The sequence below is a fragment of the Amphiprion ocellaris genome, chromosome 21 (assembly GCF_022539595.1).
Source record: "Amphiprion ocellaris isolate individual 3 ecotype Okinawa chromosome 21, ASM2253959v1, whole genome shotgun sequence".
Taxonomy (NCBI): domain Eukaryota; kingdom Metazoa; phylum Chordata; class Actinopteri; family Pomacentridae; genus Amphiprion; species Amphiprion ocellaris.
The window spans coordinates 13,099,462-13,126,300 of record NC_072786.1 but is presented as its reverse complement, the minus strand read 5'-3'; the positions used below and the strand labels follow the sequence as shown (position 1 = coordinate 13,126,300).

Genomic DNA, 26,839 nt, shown 5'->3' with positions numbered 1-26,839 from the left:
CTGGAATGCAGTGCTTCAGTATGTAGCAAACCTCCACATGAGTATTCTTTATCTTCTTACACAAAGAACACACACACACACACACACACGCACACACAGAGTGAGCCAGCGAGCTTCCCTGGAGCCCTATGCAAACAGGCCTCATCAATCAGCCAAGTGTGTAAGAGACTGCAGGGACAGCAAGACCAAATGGACGCTTAACAGATCAAATATCCACCTACACCAGTGCCACTCCGTCCACTGGGCCAAGGCACACACAAAACACAAGCAGTTCTGTGTAAAGCCAGAAAACCAAACTCAGAGTTGAAAATGATGTAAATGAGCGGGAATGAGGGACTGGAACGTGTCAGAGCGAAAGGATGAAATTATGGACAGATTCCAGTGAAAACTGGACAGTTAATGGGATGTTGGTTAGGGTCGAATTAAAGCAAATACAAAAAAAGCTAATTTGAGTTTAGGAGTTAAAGGTGATGATATCAGAGATGAAAATCCATCCCAAAAAACAATACTAATAGAATTTACAAAATGAATTCTGTGCTGTACATTGGTCTGGTAAAAAACATCAAAAATTGTTTATTTAAAGTGATAAGATGTTGAGATCACACCATCATTATCACCACCATCAAAACATCTGGAGTTGATGATGTCTAATTTAATTTCAGGATGGATTCTCTATTGCAGCCGTGTGGCAGCTCTGCTTACAGATTTGCGGATGTTGACTCGGGGTTTGGGGACAGGTTTGCTGGGCTTGCTGTCAAAGCTCTCGGGCAGCGTGGATGATCCGTGGCCGCTCTTCCTGGCCTGGAGGGCCAGCTGGTACGCCACCTCGAAGGCCTGGCCGAGTGTCAGGATGATCTCATAGGCCAGGTTCTGACAGCAAAAGAAAACAGATGTTAGAATACAATGTGATATTAAATGCACAGTGAGTGTTTCCCCACAGCAGGTGACAGCAGTGTCAGTACTGACCACATCAAAAGCAGTGAAGACATGGCAGTAGTGGTGACTGGACTTGAGGTCTTTGGTGATGTAGGCAAAGGTAGACAGATCCTCTGGATCCTGAGCTGCACATGAGATGTTACGAATCTCATGCTCTGCTATGATGTTCTGCAGAGAAAGAAAAAAGAGAAAATGGAGGCAGAAAGATAAAGAGGTGCAAAGAGAGATTGTTGATTACCTCCATTGAGCCACTTCATGGAAAAACAAATCTGATTTATTATTCATCCCAAAACCACAATCGCTGTAACACACTTTTGGTTTAAGAGGCTTCTGGAGTCACCGAGTTGGAATTTGTCCTCTGGTAATGTCACTAGAGAACACTCAGACTTTGTGTTGGGTTAATTAAAGCACATCTCAGTACTGTGAACTATACAACATCAAAGCTACAAGATCAAGTTTCAGTGAGGCTAACATTAGAAAAACATGTTTAAGTTGGAAGCTACTTTGTGCTGAATGTAGAGAATAGCAGGAATGCTGAGAATACATTACATCTTGCTTTAGAATAAGAGAAGAGGTGTCTAAGGAATAAAGATTAAAACATAAAAGGAGCATATTGTAGTAGAAATCAATGCAGTGCAGATGATTTCACCAGAGAGAAGAACAAAAACAAGTTACCTAACAATGGGTGAAATGCCACTTTAGTCATCCTGTACAGGTCTGCCTTTGCCCTTTGATTCTATGAAAATAGACCTATTGATTATTTGCTAAGATGAGTGAGAATCCACTCCCTATAGTTTGTGTATTTGCTGTACTGATAGCAGATAATGTCCTGAAGAGGTGAATCTATTTTACTGTTCCTCATGCCCCTAATAAATTTAGTAGTGGTTAATATTATTTGTTGATTTTGCTATTTGGCTGGCTACTGATTGTCAGACACGTACAAGACCAGAAATAACTAACTGGTGAGCGTCACCAGCTGCCCTCTATATCATCAGTACTGACCAACTTTAATATCTAAATCTGTCCCTGTATATTTTTTTGTATTGTGGATGACCTACTTCAGTCTGCTCTGTGCTGTGAATATTCTCATCTTCTGCTTTTCAGACCAGAACCCCATAATGTTCCTCACTATGATAAGAGTTACACTGACCCGAGTTGGATTAGATCCTGCTTTATTACATGAGACACAATTTTCTGTTTTTTTCTGACTGTACATGCTGACATACACTTTACAACCACCATTTAAACACTGGCTGGAAAAGGGGATGATGACAAACTAGGTAAAACAGCTTTTTAAAATAACATTAATACAAGTTGATTCAAAATATTTCATTTATAATTTTAGTGGACAGAGTAGATAGTTATCATTTTTGTGCTGTTTTGTTTTGTCTGTTCCATGCTGTCTGAGCTGGAGCAGAGAGACATCAGCAGTGAGATACTGTGCAGACTTCAACCTCTAAATGTCACTCATGTTCGTGTTCAAAAGCCTGACCTTTCCTGTGTTATTTACAGTAGGTGTCACAGGAAGCGGGATGTGCGTGTTACCTTATTTGTGGCATCGATAAACTTCACTCCTTTGTAGGACACGGAGAGCACGATGGTCGGCACTTTCTTCATCTGTTCCGTCGACTTCTTGGAGTACGCAAAAACAAAAAAAAAGGAGAGACAAAAAGAGCAGAGAGGCAGCAATGACTTTTGAGGAAACACGTACATAGGTGACAAAACAGCTGCAGTATCAAACTGAAAATTCCATTTGGTTGATAGAGATTTAGTTTTAAACCATATCTGATGGAGTCTGTGGAAAACATTATTGAAAACAATGTATGAGATAGATTAGGTAATAAAACAATCTATTGATGACTTCCTCCTCGATTACCAACATCAATTCAAACCATCTCCAGAGGTCAAGGCTTGTTTGGCACCTCATGAAAACCATCGCGATGCAATTTAGAAACTACATTTCTAAACCCAATTGACTGCAGCGATGCAAATTCAATAAGTCTATTAGCTTATAAACCGTATCAGACTCCTACATTGTATCTCTCACCATTTCTTTTAATTACATACTTATATTGAACTCATTATACAGTGCGCTACTGTGGAGAATTGTGTGATTTACAGCAATGTCAGCATTTTCCTCTCAGCTGCCACCCTACCTGCCAAAAGCTTTAATATATTCAAAGCCGTGTGATGAGTCTCTTTCCTGCCTGCTCTGTATCACTTTGTGTCTTTCATCACTTGTCATCTCCTCCTCTCCGTTTCCATATTTCTATCACAGTCCGTCCTTCCTCTCTCCCTCCTTGTCAAATCCACTCCCTGCTATCCTTTCCATATCTGTTTTCCTTGTTCTGTTCTTTCCTCCCTGTTTGCAGTGTGTTGCTGCTACGGTTCGACCCTGTCAGGATCAGGTGGGCTGAAAAGCTGACAAAGGCAGCTCTACTCGGCTTCGCTGGCAGATGCACGGTTTGGCTGTGAAGTTGGATTTTAAACATCCACATCTACTTCCACTGTGGAGGGACGGATGAAAGGAGGAAAGCTGGGAACAGGGGCGGCCGAAGGCACGTTAACAATGTTATAAAAACCCAGATATTATGATGTGCATCTCATTGCACTTAATTACAGCCTTGGTGTGCAGCAAAGGTGTGTCATATTAAGGAAGGAGAGGTGTAGAAGAGGGAAAGATGCTCTCTGATGTGACAATATAAATATAGAGACAGAGGAAAAGAGGGGGGAGGAGAGAGGAGCTGAAGGCTTTTCTCATGAATATTAAAATTTATCTTCACACTGCAGCAGCACAGGATGAGAAAAAGAGAGTTGAACTGAGGGCCAGAGGAGTGAAGGAGTCAGTGTTACAGTAAGACATGGACATGGATAGTAGGACACGGACAAGGCCAAAGAGAAACAAAGAAAGAGAGGAAGAAAAAGAAAGAGTGAGTAGCAGAGCGATGTACAGCGAGAGAACAGATAAGGTGATTAGAGGTAAAAAGGGGATTGTGGGGTATCAAGCCACCCAGGCAGGGATATTAAAAATAAATCCCTCAATACACTTAATCCACCATCATGATATTTTAAGTTTGTTTAAGTTCAAGTGAGTGTGAGGGCACTCAGACTATCAGACTGTGTCCCAGATTAAAAGGTCTAGTGAGGTTTTTTGGAGAATAAACTCTATATAGTGAAACCACAAGCATGCATGTTGACACCTTACCCAACTACAGGCTGTTTAAAAATGAATCAATGTGTCTGATAATAAGCATAATATTACTGAAGTGATCCCATCTTGACACAGTGCAATTAAAGGATTACATATATAGTACAAAAGATACTACACTTTGGTTCTAAAAGTTGTAATAAACTAGAATTATCCTGATGTTGATGTTGGCTTAGTCTGTCTTTGCCTGCCCACTCTGTAGAGCATATTGGTCTGGCTTATTATTTTTTGGGCTAAGTGAAGGATGTGGCTTTAGTGCTGGATGTAGACGTGGTGGTGGAATGTTTGCATGCAGTGAGATGAGCACTGTGATTAAAATGGGTAATTCATTGCAAAAAACAAAAAGGACTGCCTTACTGCGTGATCAAAAGCCATAGCAAAACTTCACATTTTCTGTGTTGTCGGTTGCTGCTTGGAGGTTGTTGTTGTTTTTAATCGTAAAGGGTAAGAACTAGCTGAAATGACGGGTGGTTTATATCAACATCCAGTCAGTCTGACTAATGTGAGCTGGATGTTTCTCAGCTTTCCTATCAGAAGTGAAGTGTATAAGACTGTGTTTTACCCTCATCTTGGCACAGGCGTCTTGTGTGGACTCTGTTCCTCTCAGCTCCTTCACCAGCATAGAGCCCAGGTACTGTAGAAAAGATGCAGACAAGCAGATGGTAGGTCAGTACATGTGGGGTAGAAAGAATGTGAGGTTCTGGCTGTATATAAAATTTAAAACAGGGTTAATTACAAACTGTTCAAAGCCTAAGAATTTTACATGCCTAAGTTTGGTAACAGCAGCAAAGTGTCCTTCTTAAGAGCTGGAAAAAACACATTTTCAGCTTCAGCTTACTGAACTGGATGAGATGGTTGGCTGTGATTCTGTTCAGTTTGGTAGAAAATTGAGACCAGCGCTTGAAATTAAAATAAAGCTGGGCCTCTCTGGTGGAGACATGTCCCACCTACATTCAGCTTTACAGATGAACTCAAGTGGAAATAATAGAGACATAGTATAGCAGCAGGGAGAGTCACCTGCTGTCAGCTCTGTTTGCAGTTTTGATGAGGATGGCTGTGATGAACTAGTCCAAGTCATCTTCTCAAATGATGAACAGGCCATCCTGCTGCCATCAGTGATGGCAGGATGGTAGGACACCGCAGTTTCCAGCAGCACTGCTCCTGTCTAGGTTCTGACTGGTGGCAGCTGTTTCACTGCCATAGCTTCCAGCAGCGGTGACCCTGCTTTATGCCTTGATCTTAATAAAATGGCCTGAGCCACCCTGCCAAATGATCAGCGAGCAGTGCTGCAGCTGAATGCTAAACTAATTCCTGCTGAGGAGGACACCACAGCCTCAATCAGCAGTACTGCCCATGTTCAGATCAAGGTCCAGCTGCTTTATTGCTGCTTCTAGAAGCAGTGCTTCTTTTCTGGTAAACCAGCTCCCTTTGATCCATCCTATTGCAGTGTATGACTACATTGGTCACAAGCTTAGTTTACTAATAGTGCAGCAGTGAATGACTGCAGTAAGTATTCATACACACAAATGTGTCCTTATTGACATCCAATGACTGACAGCTTTAAACCAAATGACTCCTTTAATCATTAGACCTGTGTAGTTTACACGGTGAGCCCTGGCCAGGTTATAATTACCAACCAGCCCAGCCTGGAGTATCGCATGCATGAACAATAAGCTGTTTTCCACTGCAGGAACATGTGGGTTGTTTGAGGGGGGGGTGAACTTTTGTGCGTGTTCCCCTTTAGAACCTCTTACGGGTAAGAAAAAAGACCTACTCCAGGGTATGTATTTCAGAGTGACCCTAAAAGGCCAGGGCTCGACACTGGATGGATAAAGTCAGAGAGGATGAAGCTGATTGGTTAAGAAGAGAGAAGTATTCTGTCAAACAATCTAAATTTCCTCATATCAGCTAACATTACAAAATCTCTATTGTTCCATTTCCTATGTGCTTGTAGAACTACAGTTATGTCCAATAACTACTTTTTTTCATTGGTGTTGTGCAGTCAGAGTTAACATTACAGTCAAAGATCCTGGATCCTACACTGCAGTGGATACAGAATGGCTAAAAGTGCAGATTAAGGCAGCATTCCTGTCAACATTTGTGCCACCTCATGCCTGCCTCAAACCCCTGCACTGTCACCTAATGTAGTGCTTCCCAATGATAATGTGGAGCGCATTAAGTGGAGGCCTTCCCACATTGTATAAAACAACAAAATGCAAACTCTTACACAAGAAAATTGGCTTTTGAAAATGTTAGTTTTAATATAGATGAGTTATTTGTATTGTCTTAAGTTTTTGTTTTTATTTTGTTACTGTTTTCACAACCGTGCTAACAAGGCTTTCAATAAATACACACAGGCACACATGGCAGTGATTACATCAACCTTGAGAGGCTCCCGGAGGTACATTAATGCTGCTGTTTGGCAGATCCTTCTGTCTGGTCACGACTTTGTGGTCAGTCATTCTGCACACGTAGTATCAGATTTAATAAAGATGCTACTAATGGTGACTGTTTTACAGGGACAATGTTTATGTAGACATTAGAGCTCTTAATGGGTGTGACATTCCCCACCCTTGTAGTTCCTGTGCAGCTTATGGAAAGGACCTTTTCCCTAAAGTGGGACCCCAACAAAGCTTTTAGTGAATTACAAGAGAAATATTTACAGCTTCTTCTATCTCATCTGTTTAACTCTACAATAAATGACTCCAAAATCAACAACCAAAGTACCGACCTCATGTGATTTATCTTACATGTGAACGGCGATACATTTGATTACGACGGCAAAAGAACATTTTGGACAAGTTGCTTTCCGTGTTGAGTTGCTTTTTATGTGGCGGTGGGCCTTACACTCAGTCATATTTTTAGCTGGGGAGTCTGGTCCTTGGCAGATCAGGAGGAGGTCGTCTGGGCATATTAATACTTTGTCTTGACTCAAGCTAACAACGTTAAATCGCTGTTATGGCAGAGTTGCTGGCAGTTATCCCGGAAATTTCATTACGGTTGCACACAGGACCAGCTGCTGTTTTGTATACCATGTCTCTGTGGCAGCAACGGTTTGTGTACACGAAAACAAGTCTTATTAGTTTCAACTAAAATTCAAGGTAACATAACAAGACCTAAACCTCTGCAGCAATGTTACTGGCTCTGTAAGGCTATACTTAGGTAGAGCCATTAGTTCTGCAGGTATTTCACCACAAAATAGAAATTTGACCTGACAACGATGCTGGATGAAATAAGTAAGGGATCATCTAAGTGATGACGACTCATCCTGGGGGCACATGAATGTAATTTTTTATGGCAATTGGACCAACAGTGGTTGAACTCAAAACCACAAATGTAAATGTCATGTTGGTTCTAGAGGAAAAGTCACACGATGATCAGAGTCATTAGGATGCATCTTCTCAAGACCATAAACCTCTGAATAAAATGCCATGTCAGATCAATGCAATAGTTGCTGAGGTATTTCTGAGATTTTTTTCTTTAAAAGTAGTGGACTGACCAGCACACAGTGCCACCCAAAAGAAACGTCACTAGCTGCTGTTTTATCTTTCAGTTTGCATCAGTTGTCATGACCACAACATACATGAGGATGATTAGTCTTTTTATAGTCAGTCTAGTTAAAGGCTAATATCAGTTATAAATAAAACACAGTCTACACTTGTCATGATGGAAAAGAACTTTAAAGTCTGACTGTTACAACTCACAGATATTTTGTATATTTGATGTATCTTCAGAAGCTTTTAAATTAATAAGACGGAGAACACAGAGTCAGTGCTGAAATAACATTAGCGGTAATGATGTCAGATTGTCTGCAGGGTTTTATGGGAAATGGATTTGTAATAACTTCAGATAATATTTTCGAGCTCTGGTTGTAAAGCTGACATAATAAAGTTAAGATGTTATTTGCAGAGGAGAGGGTTTTGTTTATTTAGAGCTTGAGATGAAAATGAGAACGGTGCTGATGCATCCTTTATCCTGCCCCGGCTTTTCACTCTGCCTCTTTCTCTATTACAACAAACACAATGCACTCCTCTGTTTCTGCTCACCCTCTCATCACTGTCTTATCCATCTGATTTATTCTTATTCACTCTTCAGCTCCCGTCACCTCGCCAGTATTCACACTGAGCGCTCTGCCTGCCGCTCTGTTGAGACTCTCAGTTATTTATCTCACTTCATGGAGCCGGTTGTCCTGGGACAGACAGCGTTGGAGCTGTTATCATAAATGGCTCCATGAAAGCTCCACAACATTTTCCCCGGTGGCCCAGCCGTTGTGTGTCCGTCCCATTTGCCCAGACACCTTGCCTGTGTAGTACAACTGTCAGACGCCTAATGGTCCACGCTGCCGCTATCAATCTTCTAAAGGCATGAAAAGGAAGACGAGGAGATTTTTGACTGATGAAAGGCACGCTCTTGGGAAACTTATCTCTTATTCACTGCCTCTCCCTCATTTTTCCTTGCTTTCATTCATATTTGATATCAGCATCAGATTTGATTTCTCTTGTATTTGTTCAAACTCTCTCCAGCTATCTTTTCCCTCTGTTTCTGCAGCTCTCAAATAATAATCTAGCTTATATTTACTCCACGTCCTCACTACAGTGACTTCCAACCAATCAGAACATGTATTTCTAAGATGCCAAGTTCTATTCTCTCTCGGTGTTTCTGAGAACCGGTGGCATCTTAAATTGCTTTCTGCAGTGTTCTAAGTAAATAATCATTTCAGTCGGGATGTTCAGTATGTAATCTTTCAGAGGTGCAAGGCTGTATCCATGGTAACATGGATACGTAACATCCTTTATGTAATGGGCAAAGGTCTAAATTTACCAAAATACTGAGAATAACTTGAGTGCAGTACTGACTGAGAGGCAAAGTTGAGGGTCATTGATCTTTAATATTATTACTTTCTGTGCATTGACAGCATTCAAATAGAGCTGAAATAATCAATTAATTAATCCACGAATCAGTCAGCAGGAAATTATACTAATGAACTGATCTCTTTAGGTTTTGGGCTGCTAATTATGAGGGTAAGAACATCTGTACAAGTCAGTACATTTTAGATGAGCACAACTTTAAACCGTGAATGCTCAAAAACACAAGAGTGAAGTGAAGGTGTTGGACTCACATAGGCTTCGTAGTCACAGGACTGAAAGATGAGCTTCTCGGGGTGATGCTGCCAGTACTGCACCGGGGTGGACGAAGTGGCCTCATTGGGTGGACGCAACGTGATTGGCTCACACCATTCGCCTGCCTGAAACGACAACAAACTGCATGTCAGGACTCAAGCAAGATCACACAAGACTAGAGGATGAGGCATGACATCAAGGCTTGGGCTGCGTGTCCCATGTTGACCTGATAAATGTGTGTAAGATCATTATGTAACAGCTTTCTGACTGAACATGAGCACGCCTTCAGAAGGACATGCTTTGGAGAACATCCAAGAGGAAATTAAACTTGGATGAATTATTTTCAGCTGCTGCATGTTCTCATTCTTCAGCTCAGCTAAAGACTCCTTGCCGCTGCTGCTCACCACTTTTTCACACAGCAATCTTTCACCTCTTTAAACAAAGGAAATACCTAAATCTAATCTGCATACTTCTCAGATGTCTATGGATAACAAGCTTGTTTTTTTTGTCTTTCCCTCTTTTGTAAATGAAACCAGATGATTTTTGCCTGAGGAGGTATTCACACATCCTGTGCCAAACACTGCATTATTATGTGTTCACATCTGACTGTGTTGGAGGTGAGATCTTCCACTCAGATGCAAAGATGCTGGATAAACAGCTCGGGGATGAGTCTTTGCAAACAGCCACAACCAAATCTATGTTAACTACCTTTCACACACAATTTGACCCTGCTGAGGGGGTTGGATTTTTTTTTGTTTATTAAAGGTTTTTAGTGTGTTTAAGGACAAAAAATGTGTCTAGAAAGAAGTGAAGGAAGAGCTGCTGGAGTGAGAAACATTTGAGTCAACCAATCATAGAAACACTGTGATAGTCAGCAAACAGGGAAATGACACAAAATAAAGATCTTTCCTCCTTTTCTTCTATTCTTGCAAAGCCAACTCAGTCTGGAAAAGGGGAGATGCGGTGTGACGCGCACACACTTCATTCAGCAATGTAACTGTAAGTGTGTTAGTTTGCACTGATGAGCTATACGATTCATACTGAGACACAAAAACACCCTAATCATCCTGAATCAAACCACAGCTGCTGCCTCAGATGTGTACACACATGCAAGTGTGTGCATGTCTGTATCTGAATCATTGTGCTGTTGTTGATTCAGCGATAAAGCTCTAATTTTGCATTTTGAATGAGATTAAAAGTGTCTGGAAAGATGAGCTTCTTACTTGGAAAGGCGTATCTAGTTTATTCTGAACTTTAAAGTATTAAACTCTTGATGAAGAGACTGTTTTTCTGCAATGACAAGCACCTTGTGTGCATCACAGACAAACTACTGGACATAAAAAATTCTGCTCTAAAGCAATAGACCGCACCTAACTGTCGCCCTTCACCCACTTAATTATGGTTTGCATATTTTTGCATGTTATGGAACAAAGTCTCCAGCATGCATTTTGTATTTGTTCATTTGTAAAAATGATAGGATCTCTAAACAGCACAGGCAGCTGCTGGTGTCAGATGGTTTGCCTGCTGCAGATATTATTGATGAATTCAGATAGAACACTTTAAACTTGCAGGTCATTTATTTTAGAGACCAGCATCTAATTACTAATATATCACTAGTAATTAAGATATACTGGACTGTCCTGATCATAAATGTGATACTGCCTTAAAGCTCATTAGTTTCTTATTGCTTCACATTTGTGAAATTACAAGATTACAGCTTTGTCATATTACTAAAATCTGATTGTTCTTTGTCTTTTATTATTTGACTACAGCAAGAAGATTTAAAGGAGCATATTTTGATATTAAAGAGTAAGTCTGGAGTTGTTCCCATGAAAAGCCCATTGTTTGATATAATGAACATGTCAGTCAGCGTAACAGTTGGCTCACTGATGATTTTAATTGTTTCTAGACAACAATGGAGCTCTGTGGCACAGAGGAATAAACCTTAACATGGTTTCACAAATCAAATTATTTACTGTCACAATACGTTTATTGTTAGAGTTGTTCTTTTTGTGGGAATGCACCTAGATATATTTGAATTTTATGTCTTTAACCAGCCAGGTTTCTATCTATAATTATAACCATTCACAATACTCTGTCCCTCTCTCCCCCTTCCTGCCTTCATTCATCCCTCCATCCTCTCCTCCCTTCCTCACCATGCTGACTTGGGCCATCTGTCGCTCCAGCTTGGATCGCGGCACGTCGTCGAAGTAGTTGTCATTGCTGCGCTGCCTGCGCCGGGCGTCCGCCTGCATGATGAGGTGCTGCACGTCCAGAGATCCGCCTGGGACCCCCGCCGTGTACGCTGCCTGGCCTACCGAGGGGCTGAGCTGAGGAGGAGTGTGGTTTCCCCCAGGCTCCTGGTACAAAATGGGAGTGGGCAGATTGGAGCGATGGAAGGAAGCAAAGGAGATTTCATTCATCATTTTATAATGTGCTCTGTCACTGCTGCATGTCCAGTAAGTAGGGCAATTGCATGCACTGTCCAATGCCACGGTGTTGCTATGTTGGTAAGTGCTAATATGTCAAAGTGCTTAGTAGAATCGAGAATGAAAAGCACCGTCCCTTAGCCAGACGGTCTCAGCAGATCCATCAGTGTCCTTAATCACAACAATGAACCCATGCCTGCTCAGTGCAAGTCATTTTAAGTGAAAGCACTGGTTAGATGTTGAAAGTGGAAAATCATGTTCATTTGAGAGGTTTTCGAGCTGAGTGGAGACTAAAACTCCCCACAGAATCAGAACTTTTATATGTTTTAATGGTGTAATGGTCTCACACGCTAGAAGGTCAGTTATTTCTCCTGAGAGGTTTTTCACTTTCAGTCGAGTGCATATGAGAAGACTCTCGCTGCGCAAGCTGAAGCGTTACAACTTTGTATCTCAGTTCTCATCCTGAGCTCAGTTCTGTTCCTTTCCCCATTTGTCCATCACACAAAGCTGTCTGCTCAGTTTGCACTGAATTATGAAGTAAACAGAGCCCTCTGCTCACACACTGGAGGACAAGGCTGCTTAAACACATCATTTTACACTATTTTGAGCCAAACAGTATAAAATTTTTCTGCTTCAATTGCAAGCCACTGACACTTCTTTAAAGATTTTGTCTGAAATTTATTAACAACTAAGCTGATCAACTGGACATTTATCAAAAATAATTGACAATTATTTGCTTGTTTAAGCCTATCAAATGGCAGTTTTTAGCTGTTTTATATGTTATATTTTAGATGTTTTTTGTTTTTTTGGAAACTGGCAAAAAAAAATGGAATTTGAAGATTTTCTTTATTTGTCTATTTAACAACAACAGATTGTAGACAGGGTGTCTAGCTGACACTAAGCTGCAGCCATTGTGGCTGATGAGGGTTTAAGTCTTGGCTAAAACAAATACCTCGTGTATAGGGAAGTTGCGAGGAGCATCCTTGTAGTATTTTCTGACATTTTATTGACAGTTAATCAAAATAGAACTGACTGATTTATTGATAATGAAAGGAAATGTGAGGTAGACTGTCCCCTGCTTCACTTTCATACAAAGTATAACACAGGCCTCAGTTGAAGTCTTAAATTAAATAATGTTGCTCCGTTACCCGTGAGGTATTTCTGCATAATGTAATTTGCTTCTGTACATTCTGTTACATAACTACAATTCTCAGAGGAGCTTTAACCTATGCTTAAAGCATAGGTGACAGGCTAGACGTAAAACCAGCTGCTTGTGATTAATATCCAGGACAAGTCAGCAAGGAGGAAGCTGCTGTGGTTCGGCCATTTTGTGCCTGTCTCAGAGATTTGGATTATCAGTTTGTTGGTAACAGAGTCAGAGGGGAGGTTTTACAGTATATCCCCCAGAGAAACACACAACCATCTGGGAAGGGGCTGCCGTCTTCCTCCTTTGTCTGATGAAGTTGTTATAATTTGGATCCATGTTGGTTGAGATATTTCTCAGGATGAGACTCACTCACCCTTAAGGAGATGGCCCGTGGAGGTTTCTGTGGGATGTCTTCGTGTAGCCGGTCCCCCAACGAGGCAAGGATCCGTTTTCTGTGTCCGATCAGACTGATCTTCAATACCTGGATAAACACACAAATATAAGAAAATAAAATTAAATGACATGTACAGGAGTTTGTATGTAGTGTCCACAACAATCATTCTTTACTTGATGCACAGCAAATTAATTATTGAAGTTGTTTATCAAGCAAAAATGCAAAACATTTTCTACTTCTAGCTTCTGAATTGTGATGATTTGTTACTTTTCTATCAGGTTATATTTCCTATCGTTGGGTTTTGAACAGACACCTCAAGCTCTGGATTTCTGATGGAGCTCCACACTAAAACACAAAATAAGTTAAGGGTGTTCTTGTGTCTGTAAATACAAATGAAATACTGGTTAAAAAACTACTCTGCTGGAAAAAAATGATCACTCATTTTCATTTAAATAATTTAGCTTTTATAGAGAATAAGAGTTCAAAGGCTTTCAGACGGGATAATAACAAGATTGCATTGGCATTTGCAAAAAAACAACACAAAAGTAGCAGATTGTTATCATCATCTTCATGCACCTTAAATGGAGAATAATACTGCCATCCAGAGAAGAATTTCACAGAGAGAAACATCAGAAAGCACAGAGAGCACTCAGGAATGTGCTAATGAGTGCATAATGATATAAAATGCCCCTGAGCACATGCATGTCATTATTGTTATTATTACATAACCGACATGACTTGCATGGTTCTGTTGAAGCTGTTTGGTGTGTTTACGTGAACAAGATCATAAAGTGTAAAACAGCCCTTTAATGTACACACATACACTTAATATGACATAAAAGAGACACAAAGGAGACACACCGAAGGAGAGACAGACATTGAAAACTGATTAAAGTAATTGTTGCTGCTAGTGTAATTTACTACCCTGCTCTTTTCTTTCATTTAAATTAGCAAGAAATTAATATCCCTGGAGGCAGCATTGAATATTTATTAGACTGGAGTTGGACTCATATCAAGCTTCGGGAACAAAAATGAGGATTTGAGACATGATTGATGTTTGACTTGAAGCCAAAAACAATTCTGAAATTATGACCTGGTAAAATCCCAGAGCTTTAAAAAAGAAATAGGACTGCAATAGACAGGTCTTGGGTTGTCTAACACCTTGAACATTGTACTTTTACCATAACTGCAAACAGTAAAACACCTGGTAAGAAGAATATTTCACAAACTATTCTTTAAGAAAGTGACCAGTTTCAGCAACTTTATATTAAATTGCCTTAAAATGACTTCAGACTTGACTCAGAGGTGGTTAGTTATGCATAATGAGCAGAAACAGTCTGAAACTCACCCTAAAACCACTACGTTATATTTCACATTTCAGTTGTTACACAGACTAAACAAACAAGATGCACATGTTCATTAATTAGCTTTAGAGGCGTTGGTAGGTGGATGTTGTTATTTTTGAACAGACAGACCAGCTGTTCTACTGCTTCTAGTCTTCCAGCTAATCGCCTCCTGACTCCAGCTCAATATTTAATGCATTCATGAGAACGTATCCATCTTCTCCTCTAACACGCATCAAGAAAGCAAAAAATGCAGATTCTCAACTACAACTGTTCCTTTGAAGTACTGTCAGATTTAGATTTTTTTTTTGATGAATCATTGTCACTGAGAGTTTACCGAGAGATTTTGCTCTGACACCTGTGAAATGCAAATTCAACAATAAGAGATTGTGGTAAGTTTGTAATTGTGTATTGATTTTCCCCAGGCGCTCATTACACAGGCACCAACAGAGACAAAAACACACAGTTGGACTCCAATGAAAGCATCTATTCTTTCTCTGGTCACCAGGCGTCCACTGACTGTGCCAGTTACTGGCTTTTCTAAAGACACGGCTGGAAAGTGGCAGCCTTCTGCAGGGATGTTGTTTTCACTGTTTGCACCTTCTGGCACCAGGCTTCAGTGTGCAACAAACTTCTGGCTGGTTTTATAGAGCTGCCTCTGGAGGTATTCCATTAAAGGTATGTAAGAGCGTGAGAGAATGCGGATGTGTTTGTGTGCGTCCTCAGGGCAGAGGGTGGTAATTAGACTCAATGCGAGGTCTTGCTGTCAGTCTAATGATTCTCCCAGCAGCCATGCTTTGAGTCAGCGCAACGTAAAATCTCTTGCACCAATTACTCCTCCACATCTGCTGAAGAAACAGTTGTGTAGGCTGCTATGTATGCATGCACCGTCCTAAACAATCAAAGAGAACATAAATAAACCATTTCCCGTGCATACTGAATGGAGCACATATGCAAATCATATGTAAACAACTCATATAAAATTCATCGTGAGTTAAACAAGCACTGTTTGAGTAGCGATGTGTTAAAAATAGTCGCCAACAGAGGGTTAAAACACACTGTTCTTCACTGCATTGAAACTGCATGTATTTTAATTGTTAAAATTAGACAGATCAAAGGGAGGCAGAGAGCAGAGCTGGGACTAGTGGGTAGTGGAACAAATTGGCATATTATGACTGCATCATGCTCCCACCACTAATTTTTACTCGCTCTTCTTTCCCCTCCTATTCTCCTTCTTATTTCAAAGCTCACACACTGACCTTCACGAACACACGATGTAAGCAGCACTACAGCAGCATCTCTGCCTCCATCTCAGTCCGTCTTTGTGCTCAAGATTAACATTGGCACTAAATTTGGTGCATTATGTTCATTATGATAAGGTGGAAACACGACTCTACTTATCTATGATACAATTAATAATTTAGCAGCCACAACAGTTTTATGAATACCAATAAAATGCCATGTTTAAGGATTCCCCTCTTGTTAAAAGCATATTTTTCTTTATCGTTTTATGAGGTGAGCTGGTGTGCTCAAGCTGCAGTGAGGTGGGAAGGGTGAGTGCAGAGCGAGGCAGGAACTCTGTAGCAATGACATTAAGTTGCATCTATGTTATTTTAATATTGGAACATTTTATTTTAGTGTCAGAACAGCTGTATATGTAAGTTTGATACACAGAGGTGGATTCTTAGATGTTAAGTCAGTGAATGGAGAGGGACTTTAAGAACATTTACCAAAGCATTTCTAGTTTCAGCGTCTTTACTGTGTCAGTTTGCTGCTTTTCCTTTGCTTTTAATTCATTGACACGTTAAAAGAAAAAAAAATCTTTTGACTGTGACTTTAGAATTTAGACCTGCCTGATGGACTTCTTTCCTTTCACTATATAGGAAAGGTTATGAAATATTCAGTCTCCTGCCTGTCTCCCGAGGGCCAGTAGCGTGACACCGGTCGTCAATGCTGCTGTTTCATCACATACAAACACACACATACATGCACGCACGCACACACTCAAACACTTCAGAAAGAGCACAGTAATTGCCTTCCATGGTGAGAATATCTGTGTGTCTGTTACACTTTACCTTATGCAACAGCATCTACTTCAAATACAGTAGCAGCCTCAACCTCAGCCTCAAGTTCAACTGTCACCATAGCAACACAGAGCTGCAGCAGCAGTCACCCACACACACACTTGTCCAAAAAAGAAAAAAAAAATATCCACATGCACGTGGATGTGTACTCACACACACAAGCAGCTCAAACAGCTGTTTCAGAGCCTCAGCAAGAAGATTATATTGTTATCTCTGAATGGATGAGAATTTGAATGCAACCCAACTATTATTGTTAAAACACACACACTCTCTCTCTGCGATGCTTGACTGCAACATCACTTCATTTGCATTTAAATTATATTCATTGCATCTGTATATACTGACAGGAGAACCGTTGAGCTACCACAGCATACACTCCTTTGTACCTGCTTCCTCTGTGGCCATCTATTGCTCTCACACTCATTACACATTCATTTAAGCTCAACTCTATTCAAATCAGCTCAGAGAGCTCGGATGATATAACCTTGATAAGGTAACACTTGTAAGTACTGTTCCAACAGCACACTGACGCTTCGACAACTGGACAGATGTAAACACCACCTCCCTGACTGTTCAGGTAAACATAAACATTTAATGGATGCTGACAACAGAATAAGTCTGGCATTATTTTAGATTTTTTTTCCAACTTCAAAAACATGAAAAGATCTAATCCACCTCTTATTTATTTCTCACTTCCCTATCTGGTTTCTCTGCATGCCAGTTGGTTCTTTGTGGAAATCTAAATATAAAGAAACTGGTAAAAATATGTAATTTTGACCTTTTTTTGTTAGTAAATGGTGAATTTTCTACAATAGCTGTGGACTGTTGGGTTTAACCACCATTGCTCAAACAAGAGTAAACAGTGTTTGTTGATACACATTTGGTACTGTAGAAAGTAACTGGGGCAGCAGCACAATGCTTGTGGGATGGAGATTGTTAGAGATATATTCTTTAAGGTCCAATCTTGTTCTTTTCAGCAAATTAATGAAAATCCCCAGAGTGGCTTTTAATTTTGCAGCTCAGGTTAGTATCTGTAGTTTTAAATGCAGCTGAACTGCTGCTGTCCATGCCCCCTTCAGGAAGAAGACTCTCTCTGCATCCTGACTGACAGCATGGAGCAAAACCAATGACCGTACGGCAGCAGAGACCAGGACTTTCTATCACTTTAAACTTTCTCTCTGAGTGCTTATTTTACATGAAAATATTGTGGAATACATGGCAATGCAGTAAACTCGTATCTGGGGAGTTTGTCAGACAACACAGTAGTTATAAAATCAGTAGTTTAGAGGTGCAGAGCAGCAGCTAATGGCTAAAAAGTCACTGCAGGTTAGCACGTAGTCTTAATGGGCTCCTTTTCAGCTACTATTGTCTGACAACAGAAACTGAAAAACATGTAAATGAGAACAGTTCTATTGGGAATTTGGCTGTATTAAAATATAGTATATGTGAGCACAATAACACAGTATCCAGTATTACATTTGCTCTTGCAATCAGCAGTAGAACATTTGGTGTGTTTTGCTTGCGGCCGAGACATTTTAGAGCAGAAGCAGCTCTAGAAAGTACATTTTTATCTAAATGACTAATGGTTACCCAGTTTCTATGTAGTAACTCACTAAAAATCTCAGAGGCTTGTGAAGTTGGGAGGCTCTGTATATTAGGGAGGCTTGAGGAATGGCAGAAATGTGCGTCTTCATATTTTCAGCTTATATTTTACCCATCCAAGACTATAAAGCACACAAAACACAATAAAAGTGGATATTCACTATATGGAACTTGAAGGTTTAGGTTGTGTGGGAACGTGTTTACGTGCAGATTCATTTAGTCGGTAGAGTATACGGTGAGAGTGAAACATTTTCATTAAACCCAAGATGCTGTTTGGAATTGAAGTCAGTAAGATATTTACTGTGATTTTAGAAATTCCCCAACTATATTTTCAGAGTTCTACATTCAGGGTGAATCAACATTCCTGACTTTAAATCCCCCCCTTTCCTTATGCAGCAATGCAGCAGAGTACTTTATCTAACTCTAGGAATCATCTTCATCACAGTGTGGTCGATGAAAATATTAAAATTGTGCACAACGAAGAATCGTTTAGACTGTCTCAAAATACATTCAGATATGTGACATGACTTTATAGATGTTCCATGCGTCTGCGTGCTCACTGCTTAGTAACTAAGTGGTGTCACTGTGCAGCTTATGTCCAGAGAGGGCTACTTACCCTCTGGTCCTGATTTTATTACCGTGGTATGAAGTGATTTGGGGCACTGTTTGCATCCAGCAGACGGCTGGAGCGTTTGTGTCTTCTGTGTGTGTGTGTGCCGATCAATGCACTAATCCTGTTAGCAGTCCCGTTAGCCCAGACTGAACAGGCTTGATTAACGGATTAGACGCCACACATACGGTTAACGGAGCAGTGCCTCCTCAAAGACATCTCCGCTCCGTAACCTGCTGTATCTCCACTACAACAATTAGACTGCAAAACACAACCTGATTCCTTGCAATTTAAATATTTATACTTGTGTATTTATGTAAACTGTTCCACCTTCAAGTACTTTAATCCAGTAAGAAGTCATAAAAGATGCAAAAACAAAACATATCCTAGCGGAATGACAATTTTTGCTTTTGCAACTGTACATCAAATCAGATGCTTTATGGAATCAACTTCTTTGAAGATGCTGAAATTTTCCAGAACTTCCAGGCAAATTTTTAGAACACAGTGACCTCGTTAAAAACAAAAAAGCACAGAATAATGACTGGGATGAAATGACATATTTTGAAAAGAAACCAGCTTAACAATAAGTAGAAAGCGTCAGTGATTAGGGACATTCACAACGACCTCTCAGTGAGGACACTGGAGACAAAAAGCCTTTTCTGTGTTTCTTACTGGAGGGGAGGCTGGAAGCTGGTCGGCTCACTGGAGCATGAAACCCAGCGAGAGAACCAACAGTCCAGTCACTGTCTGTGCTCAAGCTAGCACGTAGTTTTAATGATGGAGAGGGTAGAGAGTAAAAATTCTTTCACCAGTTTCTTTGCTCCTGTTTAATCTACATTGACTTGCTTAACTAGCCCTTTCATTGCCTCATATCCTCTTTCCTTAAACCCTCCCTCTTCACTTTCATGTCCATATTCCCTTGACCTCAAATTACCTCCCATCATCATCTGCTCTCATCTCCTCATCATCGTCCTCATTATCACTCTGCTCTCCTCTCACTACATCCAGATAATAGAATGAGAGGCTAAAGTAAAAAGACAGGTAGAGAGAATAAACAGTGAGTGTCAGTGATTCGGCCTAATAAAAGATGAGGGGCTCAGCAGCTAAATGAGCTTCTTCTCTTCAGCCATGGCAACTGCGTGTGATTGGTCTACCTTTGTTTGTTGGCTTTCGCTGTGCGTATCTGTCCTCTCCCAGCTCATGTCAATATGACCAATCACCTCTTGCCTGCAGACTATGAGGTGGTGACCTCCGTGATATCAACATACCTCTGCAGCCCCTCAGGCGTCGTCTCCTAATAGCACAAGCGGGGTTCAAACCTTTGAAGAAAGCTGCATTGATTTTTGCAGATCAAAGAATCACTGGCCTAAGCTTACTTAAATTGCCCAGGTCAGAATACATTACAGGTCGACTGAGCAGTAATATTGATCAGCAAATAGCTCATGTCTGTCTGAATGCCATCTTAAAGGCTGAGCATGCGGCTGCAACTACTGTCCAAGACACCAAGGTCACGTCCTCGATACCATCTCTGGAAATTTTGAGGGGGATGAAAAACACGAAGACGGCTATACAATCGATGATAAAACATTGCACATATTGTTTTTTTTTCTTTTACAATAAATATTTAATAAAAACAATTTCTGGCCTCACCTAAACCCTTCAATTTTAGGCTAGAACAGAATTAGTATTCTGGCTGACAAATACATAGATGGCAGTGTATAAAAGAACATAATGTCAGCAGATAAAATTTATAGAAAATTTTACTTAACATTTAAACAAATAAGATGCGATATTTATGATTTTTGATTCTAAGACCTTCACTTTTCTGCAGAAGATTGGCACCTCTTTCTGTACAGTAAATCTGCAGCTAGAGCCATCAGACACTTAGCTTAGCCTAGCATAAATATTAGAGCAAGGATGAATGGGAGGGTAAAAGCTCAGTTTATATCCCATTTATTTGTTTCATAAAAACAACCAAAGTGTAAAATTGGCACTTGAGTTTTACTGGGGCTGTGTGCTTGGACTTTTCCTTGGCTGGGAGCAGTTGACCCTCAACCAGTGGTGAATTCAAAAAGTTACCTCTCCCATAATATTCTTTTAAATACTTGTACTTAAATAATTGACAATTGTACAGCGTTTTGCTAGTGGCATGGTGGTAGTATACTATAGTCATAATGAAGTCTGTCCTAGTTATTTTAACGCCTAAAAGCAGTGAGGCTTCCTCACTCGCTTTAGCTCAAGCACACCAGCTTACCTACATCATCTCTCTGCTTTTTTTCGCTTATGATGTGTGCTAGCATATAAAAATATCATATGTTCATGTTAGCAAGGTAAAAAATATTGGACGGGCTCTTGTGGTCTTGGGCAAGAAGTGTAAATGTGAAAAAAAAATTATGCATTTCAGAGTGATGCTTAAATCTGCTGAAATCAGATAGAAAGAGGACAAAAGTCAAAACTAGCCTCCATCTAGCAATAAAAGTAGCTTGTTATAGAATAACATTGATGTAATGTGTTTAACGCACACGGCACTGAGTTTATATGAAAGCAAACACATTTACAGCAACAATGCTCGTCTCACTTTCTACACCGATCAATGACATCTTTCCAAGCCTGACTACTTAATCATAGCCATCCTCTTTCCTCTACCTCATTCTCTCAATTCCCCATCCCTCACTTGCACGTGTGTGTTGTTTGGAGGTGGAGCTTTTCGGCTGGAATGATTAGTATCGATTGTCTGGACTCACAAGTCACTACACACGCACAGGAAAACACAACACGTTACCCTCAGAAAGAAAAACCCAAAACTCAGCTGAGTTCATATATATATATATATATATATATATATATGCACACATACAGGCCACATTTCAGAGGGGAACACTGGGGGGAAACCAGAGACCACTGGTTGCCTAGCAACCGGAGAGGGGAGGGGAGTGACTAGTGATGAGTTGAAAGTGATGTCCAACAGAGACCAATAGGGCGAGTTGTTTCACTGCTGAGAGAACAGGCAGCCAATGAGAGCAGCCTGTTAATAAGGCTGCCTACATGGAGACAGATATATCTCCATTAATAGCAAGAGAACTGTAACTATGACTGGAAGCACAGACTCTGTGTATGTATGTGTGTGTGTGTGCAAACATAGCCAAATGCTGCAGGATAAAGGTTGAAACAAGACCTCTCAAATCTTGTGTTCTGCGCGCACACACACACACACACACACACACACCCCCGCACACACTGACTTCACCACACACAGAGGAGCTCATGAATTGAAATCCCAATAAGATGAGAGGGGAAATGGTGTATGATATTTTTCTGGGTTAATAAATACTTCAAAGCCCCAAGATGGAACCAATTTTCACACTGCAGAGGAGCAGAGGAGCTCTCCTAAGGCACCGAGCTGTGCACATGGCTGTGTGTATACAGGGTGTGTGTTTTATGAGTGTACAGTACTGTGGGACTGGGTGCCTCAGAGTTTATCCACCTCTGGTCTTTTCACACAGAAAGGGTGCAAGTCTGAGAATGCCAGAGGTATAGACAAAGAGTCACACTAAAACACGATGAACATTCATTTAAAATCACAAATAGATTTCAATCTTATACTTTAAATGTCTGCTAATAAGGTACTGCATACTATAATGCGATTTAAACAACGGTGTAACTACTTGCGAAGCTATATCTCAATTTTTTGCATCTCAGGTTTTGATGTCAGTACTGAGGTTTTAGTATATTTTCAATTTTCGGTGTATTATTTTGAAAAAGAACAATGTACTTTAATTAACATTGAAGTAAATGTATACTCAAGATAGCCAACGGGCTACTTTTCATCGACGGCCCCTTTTCCTGATGTTGTTGTGTTGTTAGACATAACATGACATAACATGTGTCAGCTGACATAACACGTTTAAGGGTGAAATAGCCACCGAGCGCCCAGTGGAGTGATGCTTATGTTGTTGTGTACCTTGTGAAGGTGGAGTTTGCATACAACAGCTGCTTGTATTCAGAGTCAGTGGAGCACGGAACATGCAGTACATGCACTATTTGGGAGGGAAAAGGCTGCAGATACAAGATCAGGTTAATAAGATGCTTGTAGCAGCCATATGTGCGTCTGTGAACTCTGTGCTGAGGGACAGCTTTAGATGGGACCCTGCTGTGGGCTCCGTCATGATTCTGTGTGAGTGGTGGGAAACTTTAAACTGTACAGAAACAGGGTGCTCATTTCCAGCTGGTAATGCAGGTAAGAAATCGTGCAGATTAACCCAGCATGCGAGAGGTGAAGTCTGCGCTGTGTGTTTACCTGATATCTACTCATCAGACAATAAAAGCTGGATTTGGGTTGCTCCATCAACTATGTTAACAAGAATCGTGGTATCAGACGCTGTGACTTCACTGCCATTATAGGAATTTATGGTGGACAAACTTCATATTATCTGCAAACTCTTAGCAAAGTGTAGATGTTTGAATGAAGCCACATCAAAGCAGCAGTTTAAATGCAGTTAAACGTTGCAAGCAGCCGATGATGAGGTCAAAGCTGTGGTGCTATTGATAGCAGAGACCAAAAGCAAGTGCTCTTCTGTCTGCTATATATATATATATATATATATATATATATATATATATATATATATATATATATATATATATATATATATATACACATACATACACACACACAAAGCACACACAGAGACGAGGATTTAAGCTGTAACACTTGGCCGCTTAACCCTCCTGATACAGACACAAGTTTCAGGTAGACACTAAACTAATTTACAGTCTGTGTAGAGAAAGAGTTGTCTGGCAGTAGCTCCTCTTTGTGACCCAGTTTAGTCTCAAAATAAGATGTCAACACCTGGAAAACAGACTAACTGAAGAGGAACTGAAGTGTTAATGCTCTAAATCATTAGAATAACCCATAACCACAAGGACATTTGCAATGGAAACCCTTTGTATCAAAACCTCAATGACTGTACATCATGTTACAAGTGTTTTGTCTATGAAATGTCTCATCCATCATGCTGTGGTTTCTCCGGGCTCCCTACTGACTAATGCTGGTCACTGACGGGAATCCATTGTAATGACTCGCCATGGTGACGATTCGATGAACAGGAGGCGAGGCTGGATTATGATTGATCGGTCAGCATCTAAGGTAAACAGCAACTGGCAGAATTTCCAACTCAATCTTTCTGTCTGTCCGGTCTGTTCTTCAACAGCTGAGTGAAAAAGAAAATACTTTCCTTTCTGTCTTCCTGCCGGGACCTGTCTTCCTCCTTCCCTCTATTTACCTCCCAGTGGGTCCTCACTTACGACCCTTTACCGTCTTCCACTTACTGTGCCGCCTTGTTTTCACTCATCATTTTTGGAAAACATGTTCACACACGATGGAATATCACTCTTGGCTGCCTTATTCTTTGTTACCAGTGAATTTTGTGCAACTAAGAACAAATCCAGCACACACAGTTAAGTGAAGTTGGGGTTAATAATATGCTAATCACTGCTGTATGTTTGGTTGATTCTGAACAATAACACTGCTTTACACTAAAGTGGGTCTAAAGAGGTTTTGAAAGCTTTGATTAAGAATCTGAAAACAGTCATTACTTGACAGCAAGCTTAGCCCCCCTAATGCCAATAAATGTTTATGGTTTCTCTCATACATAGTGATTATCTGTTAAATATGGATCGCTTTGTTGACAGTCAGCCTGGCAAGCTAACCTAAAGCGTTACAACATCCCTCGTTAAAGCTACTACATTCTTTCTCAGTCTTATCCCAGATTTCACTTCTCTCACCATTTTCAAGGAGTATGTTCGTGCATACAAATAAGGAGAGGACATAAATTAGGGCAACAACTGGATTGGAGTGGATTTGCTGTAGTAATAGTGGCTTTTTGCTTTTTTCTATGCTTCACTTAACTCAATTTGAAAGTAGAGTTTAGAGACGGCATAATTTTAGAGATGGAACCTCAGAGGTCTCAGAGACGTCTTTCAGAAAGTCTTGTGACAACTGGTAAAATATCTCTAACAAACCCACCGTACAGACATGTACAGAAGCCAAGCGAGTTCCTCACTATCAGAGCAGCTTATTATGTAACAGAGACTCGAGTTAAATTACCACCAAAATTGTAAAATGATAAATTCACCAGCAGGAGACAAAAAGAAGAGTCAGCACCTGCTGTACTTGCAAACTTGTGGACAGAGACCTTGCAGCTCTTCAAAGCACAATCAATGTTTCGGTAGTTGAACATGAAGCCCTCCTACACACTAGAAACATTTATCTCCAACACCTGCACACACACACATTTACACAGCCAGTAAATTAGCCTAGTCAGCAGTGTGATTGAGCGCCGTGGACCCATTTCGTGCTGTAATCACCTAAGGCTCACTGAACATAGAGATGAAAGATGCATAAAACAACAGCAAGCGATGAACAAAAGGATCTGTGCTCATTAGCGTATCTTTTTTCTTATATCTCCTTTAGATTTTACAGCTATCTCTTTATCTTCACCCTTCTTGCAATCTTACATACCTCTCCTCAAGACAGGACTTATTCCAAATGAAAGGTTAAGAAGTAGCCTTCAGTTTGTTCTCCTCTGTCTTCTCTTCTTACTCTCCCCTCTTGTGCTCTTCACTGTTGCTTTGTTGCTGTCCAAGACAAGTGTTTCTTCCTTCTGCCTCTCTCTTCTCTCTATCCACGCTTTGCTAGCTTTACTCCTCGCCTCCTCACCACCAGCTTTTGTGTCCCTTTCTCTCACCCTCACTTTCTCTGCAGATTTCTAGCGCTCAACAACTCCTCCTCCTTCTTCAGCTTGCGGCAGCCAGACTACATCTCCTACATGTCTCTGCCTGAGCTCTCTCTCTCTCTCCCTCTCCCTTTCTACCCAGTTTACATTCACCCTCCTCCTCCTCTCTATCTCGTCACTATGGAGACGCTGAGCCTGTACCGAGACAAGCTTGTGCTCGCAAGGGGTGTAAGTTTATGTGTATGTGTGCTGAGTTCAAGGAGTTTAGCAATATTATCATCATCATTAGATAAAATCAATATTCTAGCGGTAGCTGCTGCTGTCAGAAGAATTTTTTTAACCACTTTTTTGTCAAATATTACTCAAAATACAACATAATGTCTAAAGCTGCTGCTGATATCAAATAGGAGAGCTTGGAAACAAATTTGGAGGCATTTGTTCTTTTTTCGAATAGCCAACGGTAAGAAAATTAGCAGAATTACGCAAAGAGAAAGATGGGGAATGACATGCAAGAAACACCCCCTGCTGGATGCAGTCAGTTAATGGTCAGCACCTTAACCCCCAGGCCACTTTGTAATTGCCCCAGTTGTAAGTCTAAATTAAAAGTATGTAGAATGCAGAAAATGAATGAGGCTTCAGAATGTTTTCACATGCAAAAAATACATCCTTACTCTCTGCTGCTCTCTGCTATTGGTCTGCAGGGTATCACATTTTTTATAAACGCAGACAAGTTTAGACATTTGACTGGAAAAAGCTCAAAGGCACAGAAAATTCCCATTTATCTGATCATTGTTACTCTTTTGCAATTTTCCTTCAGGCTTTGAGTTTTCCAGAGAAATTTCATCACTTACCAGGCTTTCGTCATACGCAAATACACGCATGATGTTATAGTCACATGCTCCTCAGCTCTGCAGTGCACTCTTTGATAATCCAAAAACTGACTGAAGAACACAACAGTCAGAACATGTCTAATGCTTTATATTATTGTGTTTATGTATGAGTGCATATATTTGTAACAGCAAGCGTCACATACATGAAATCCAACCTACAGAGTTTGACGTCATTCAGACTATTTTGGTCTTTACTTCTGCAGTCCAGTGGGATAAACCAAAGATAGTGTATGTCTCCATCTTAATGTCTACTCTATCAGAGAGCTACAGTATTATATAGATATCAGTTAAGCAAATGCACATTCAAGGTAACTGTGAAATAATTTGCAAATGCACTAGAAT

General features: G+C 40.5%; 1 protein-coding gene across 8 annotated transcripts in view; it reads right to left on the bottom strand.

Annotated features, from left to right (window-relative positions):
* anks1b (ankyrin repeat and sterile alpha motif domain containing 1B) overlaps positions 1-26,839 on the bottom strand; it is a 269,926-nt gene that overhangs the window by 9,923 nt on the left and 233,164 nt on the right. For 5 of the 8 annotated variants that reach the window (XM_055006379.1, XM_055006384.1, XM_055006382.1 and 2 more), the window contains 7 exons: positions 13,214-13,321; positions 11,421-11,624; positions 9,264-9,389; positions 4,707-4,778; positions 2,482-2,568; positions 967-1,104; positions 703-870 (listed from right to left, as the gene is read on the bottom strand). In XM_055006379.1, coding sequence (XP_054862354.1) covers positions 703-870; positions 967-1,104; positions 2,482-2,568; positions 4,707-4,778; positions 9,264-9,389; positions 11,421-11,624; positions 13,214-13,321 — 903 coding nt within the window. The remainder of the gene's footprint in view (positions 1-702; positions 871-966; positions 1,105-2,481; positions 2,569-4,706; positions 4,779-9,263; positions 9,390-11,420; positions 11,625-13,213; positions 13,322-26,839) is intronic. The other 3 variants (XM_055006380.1, XM_055006383.1, XM_055006381.1) reach the window with 2 other exon arrangements.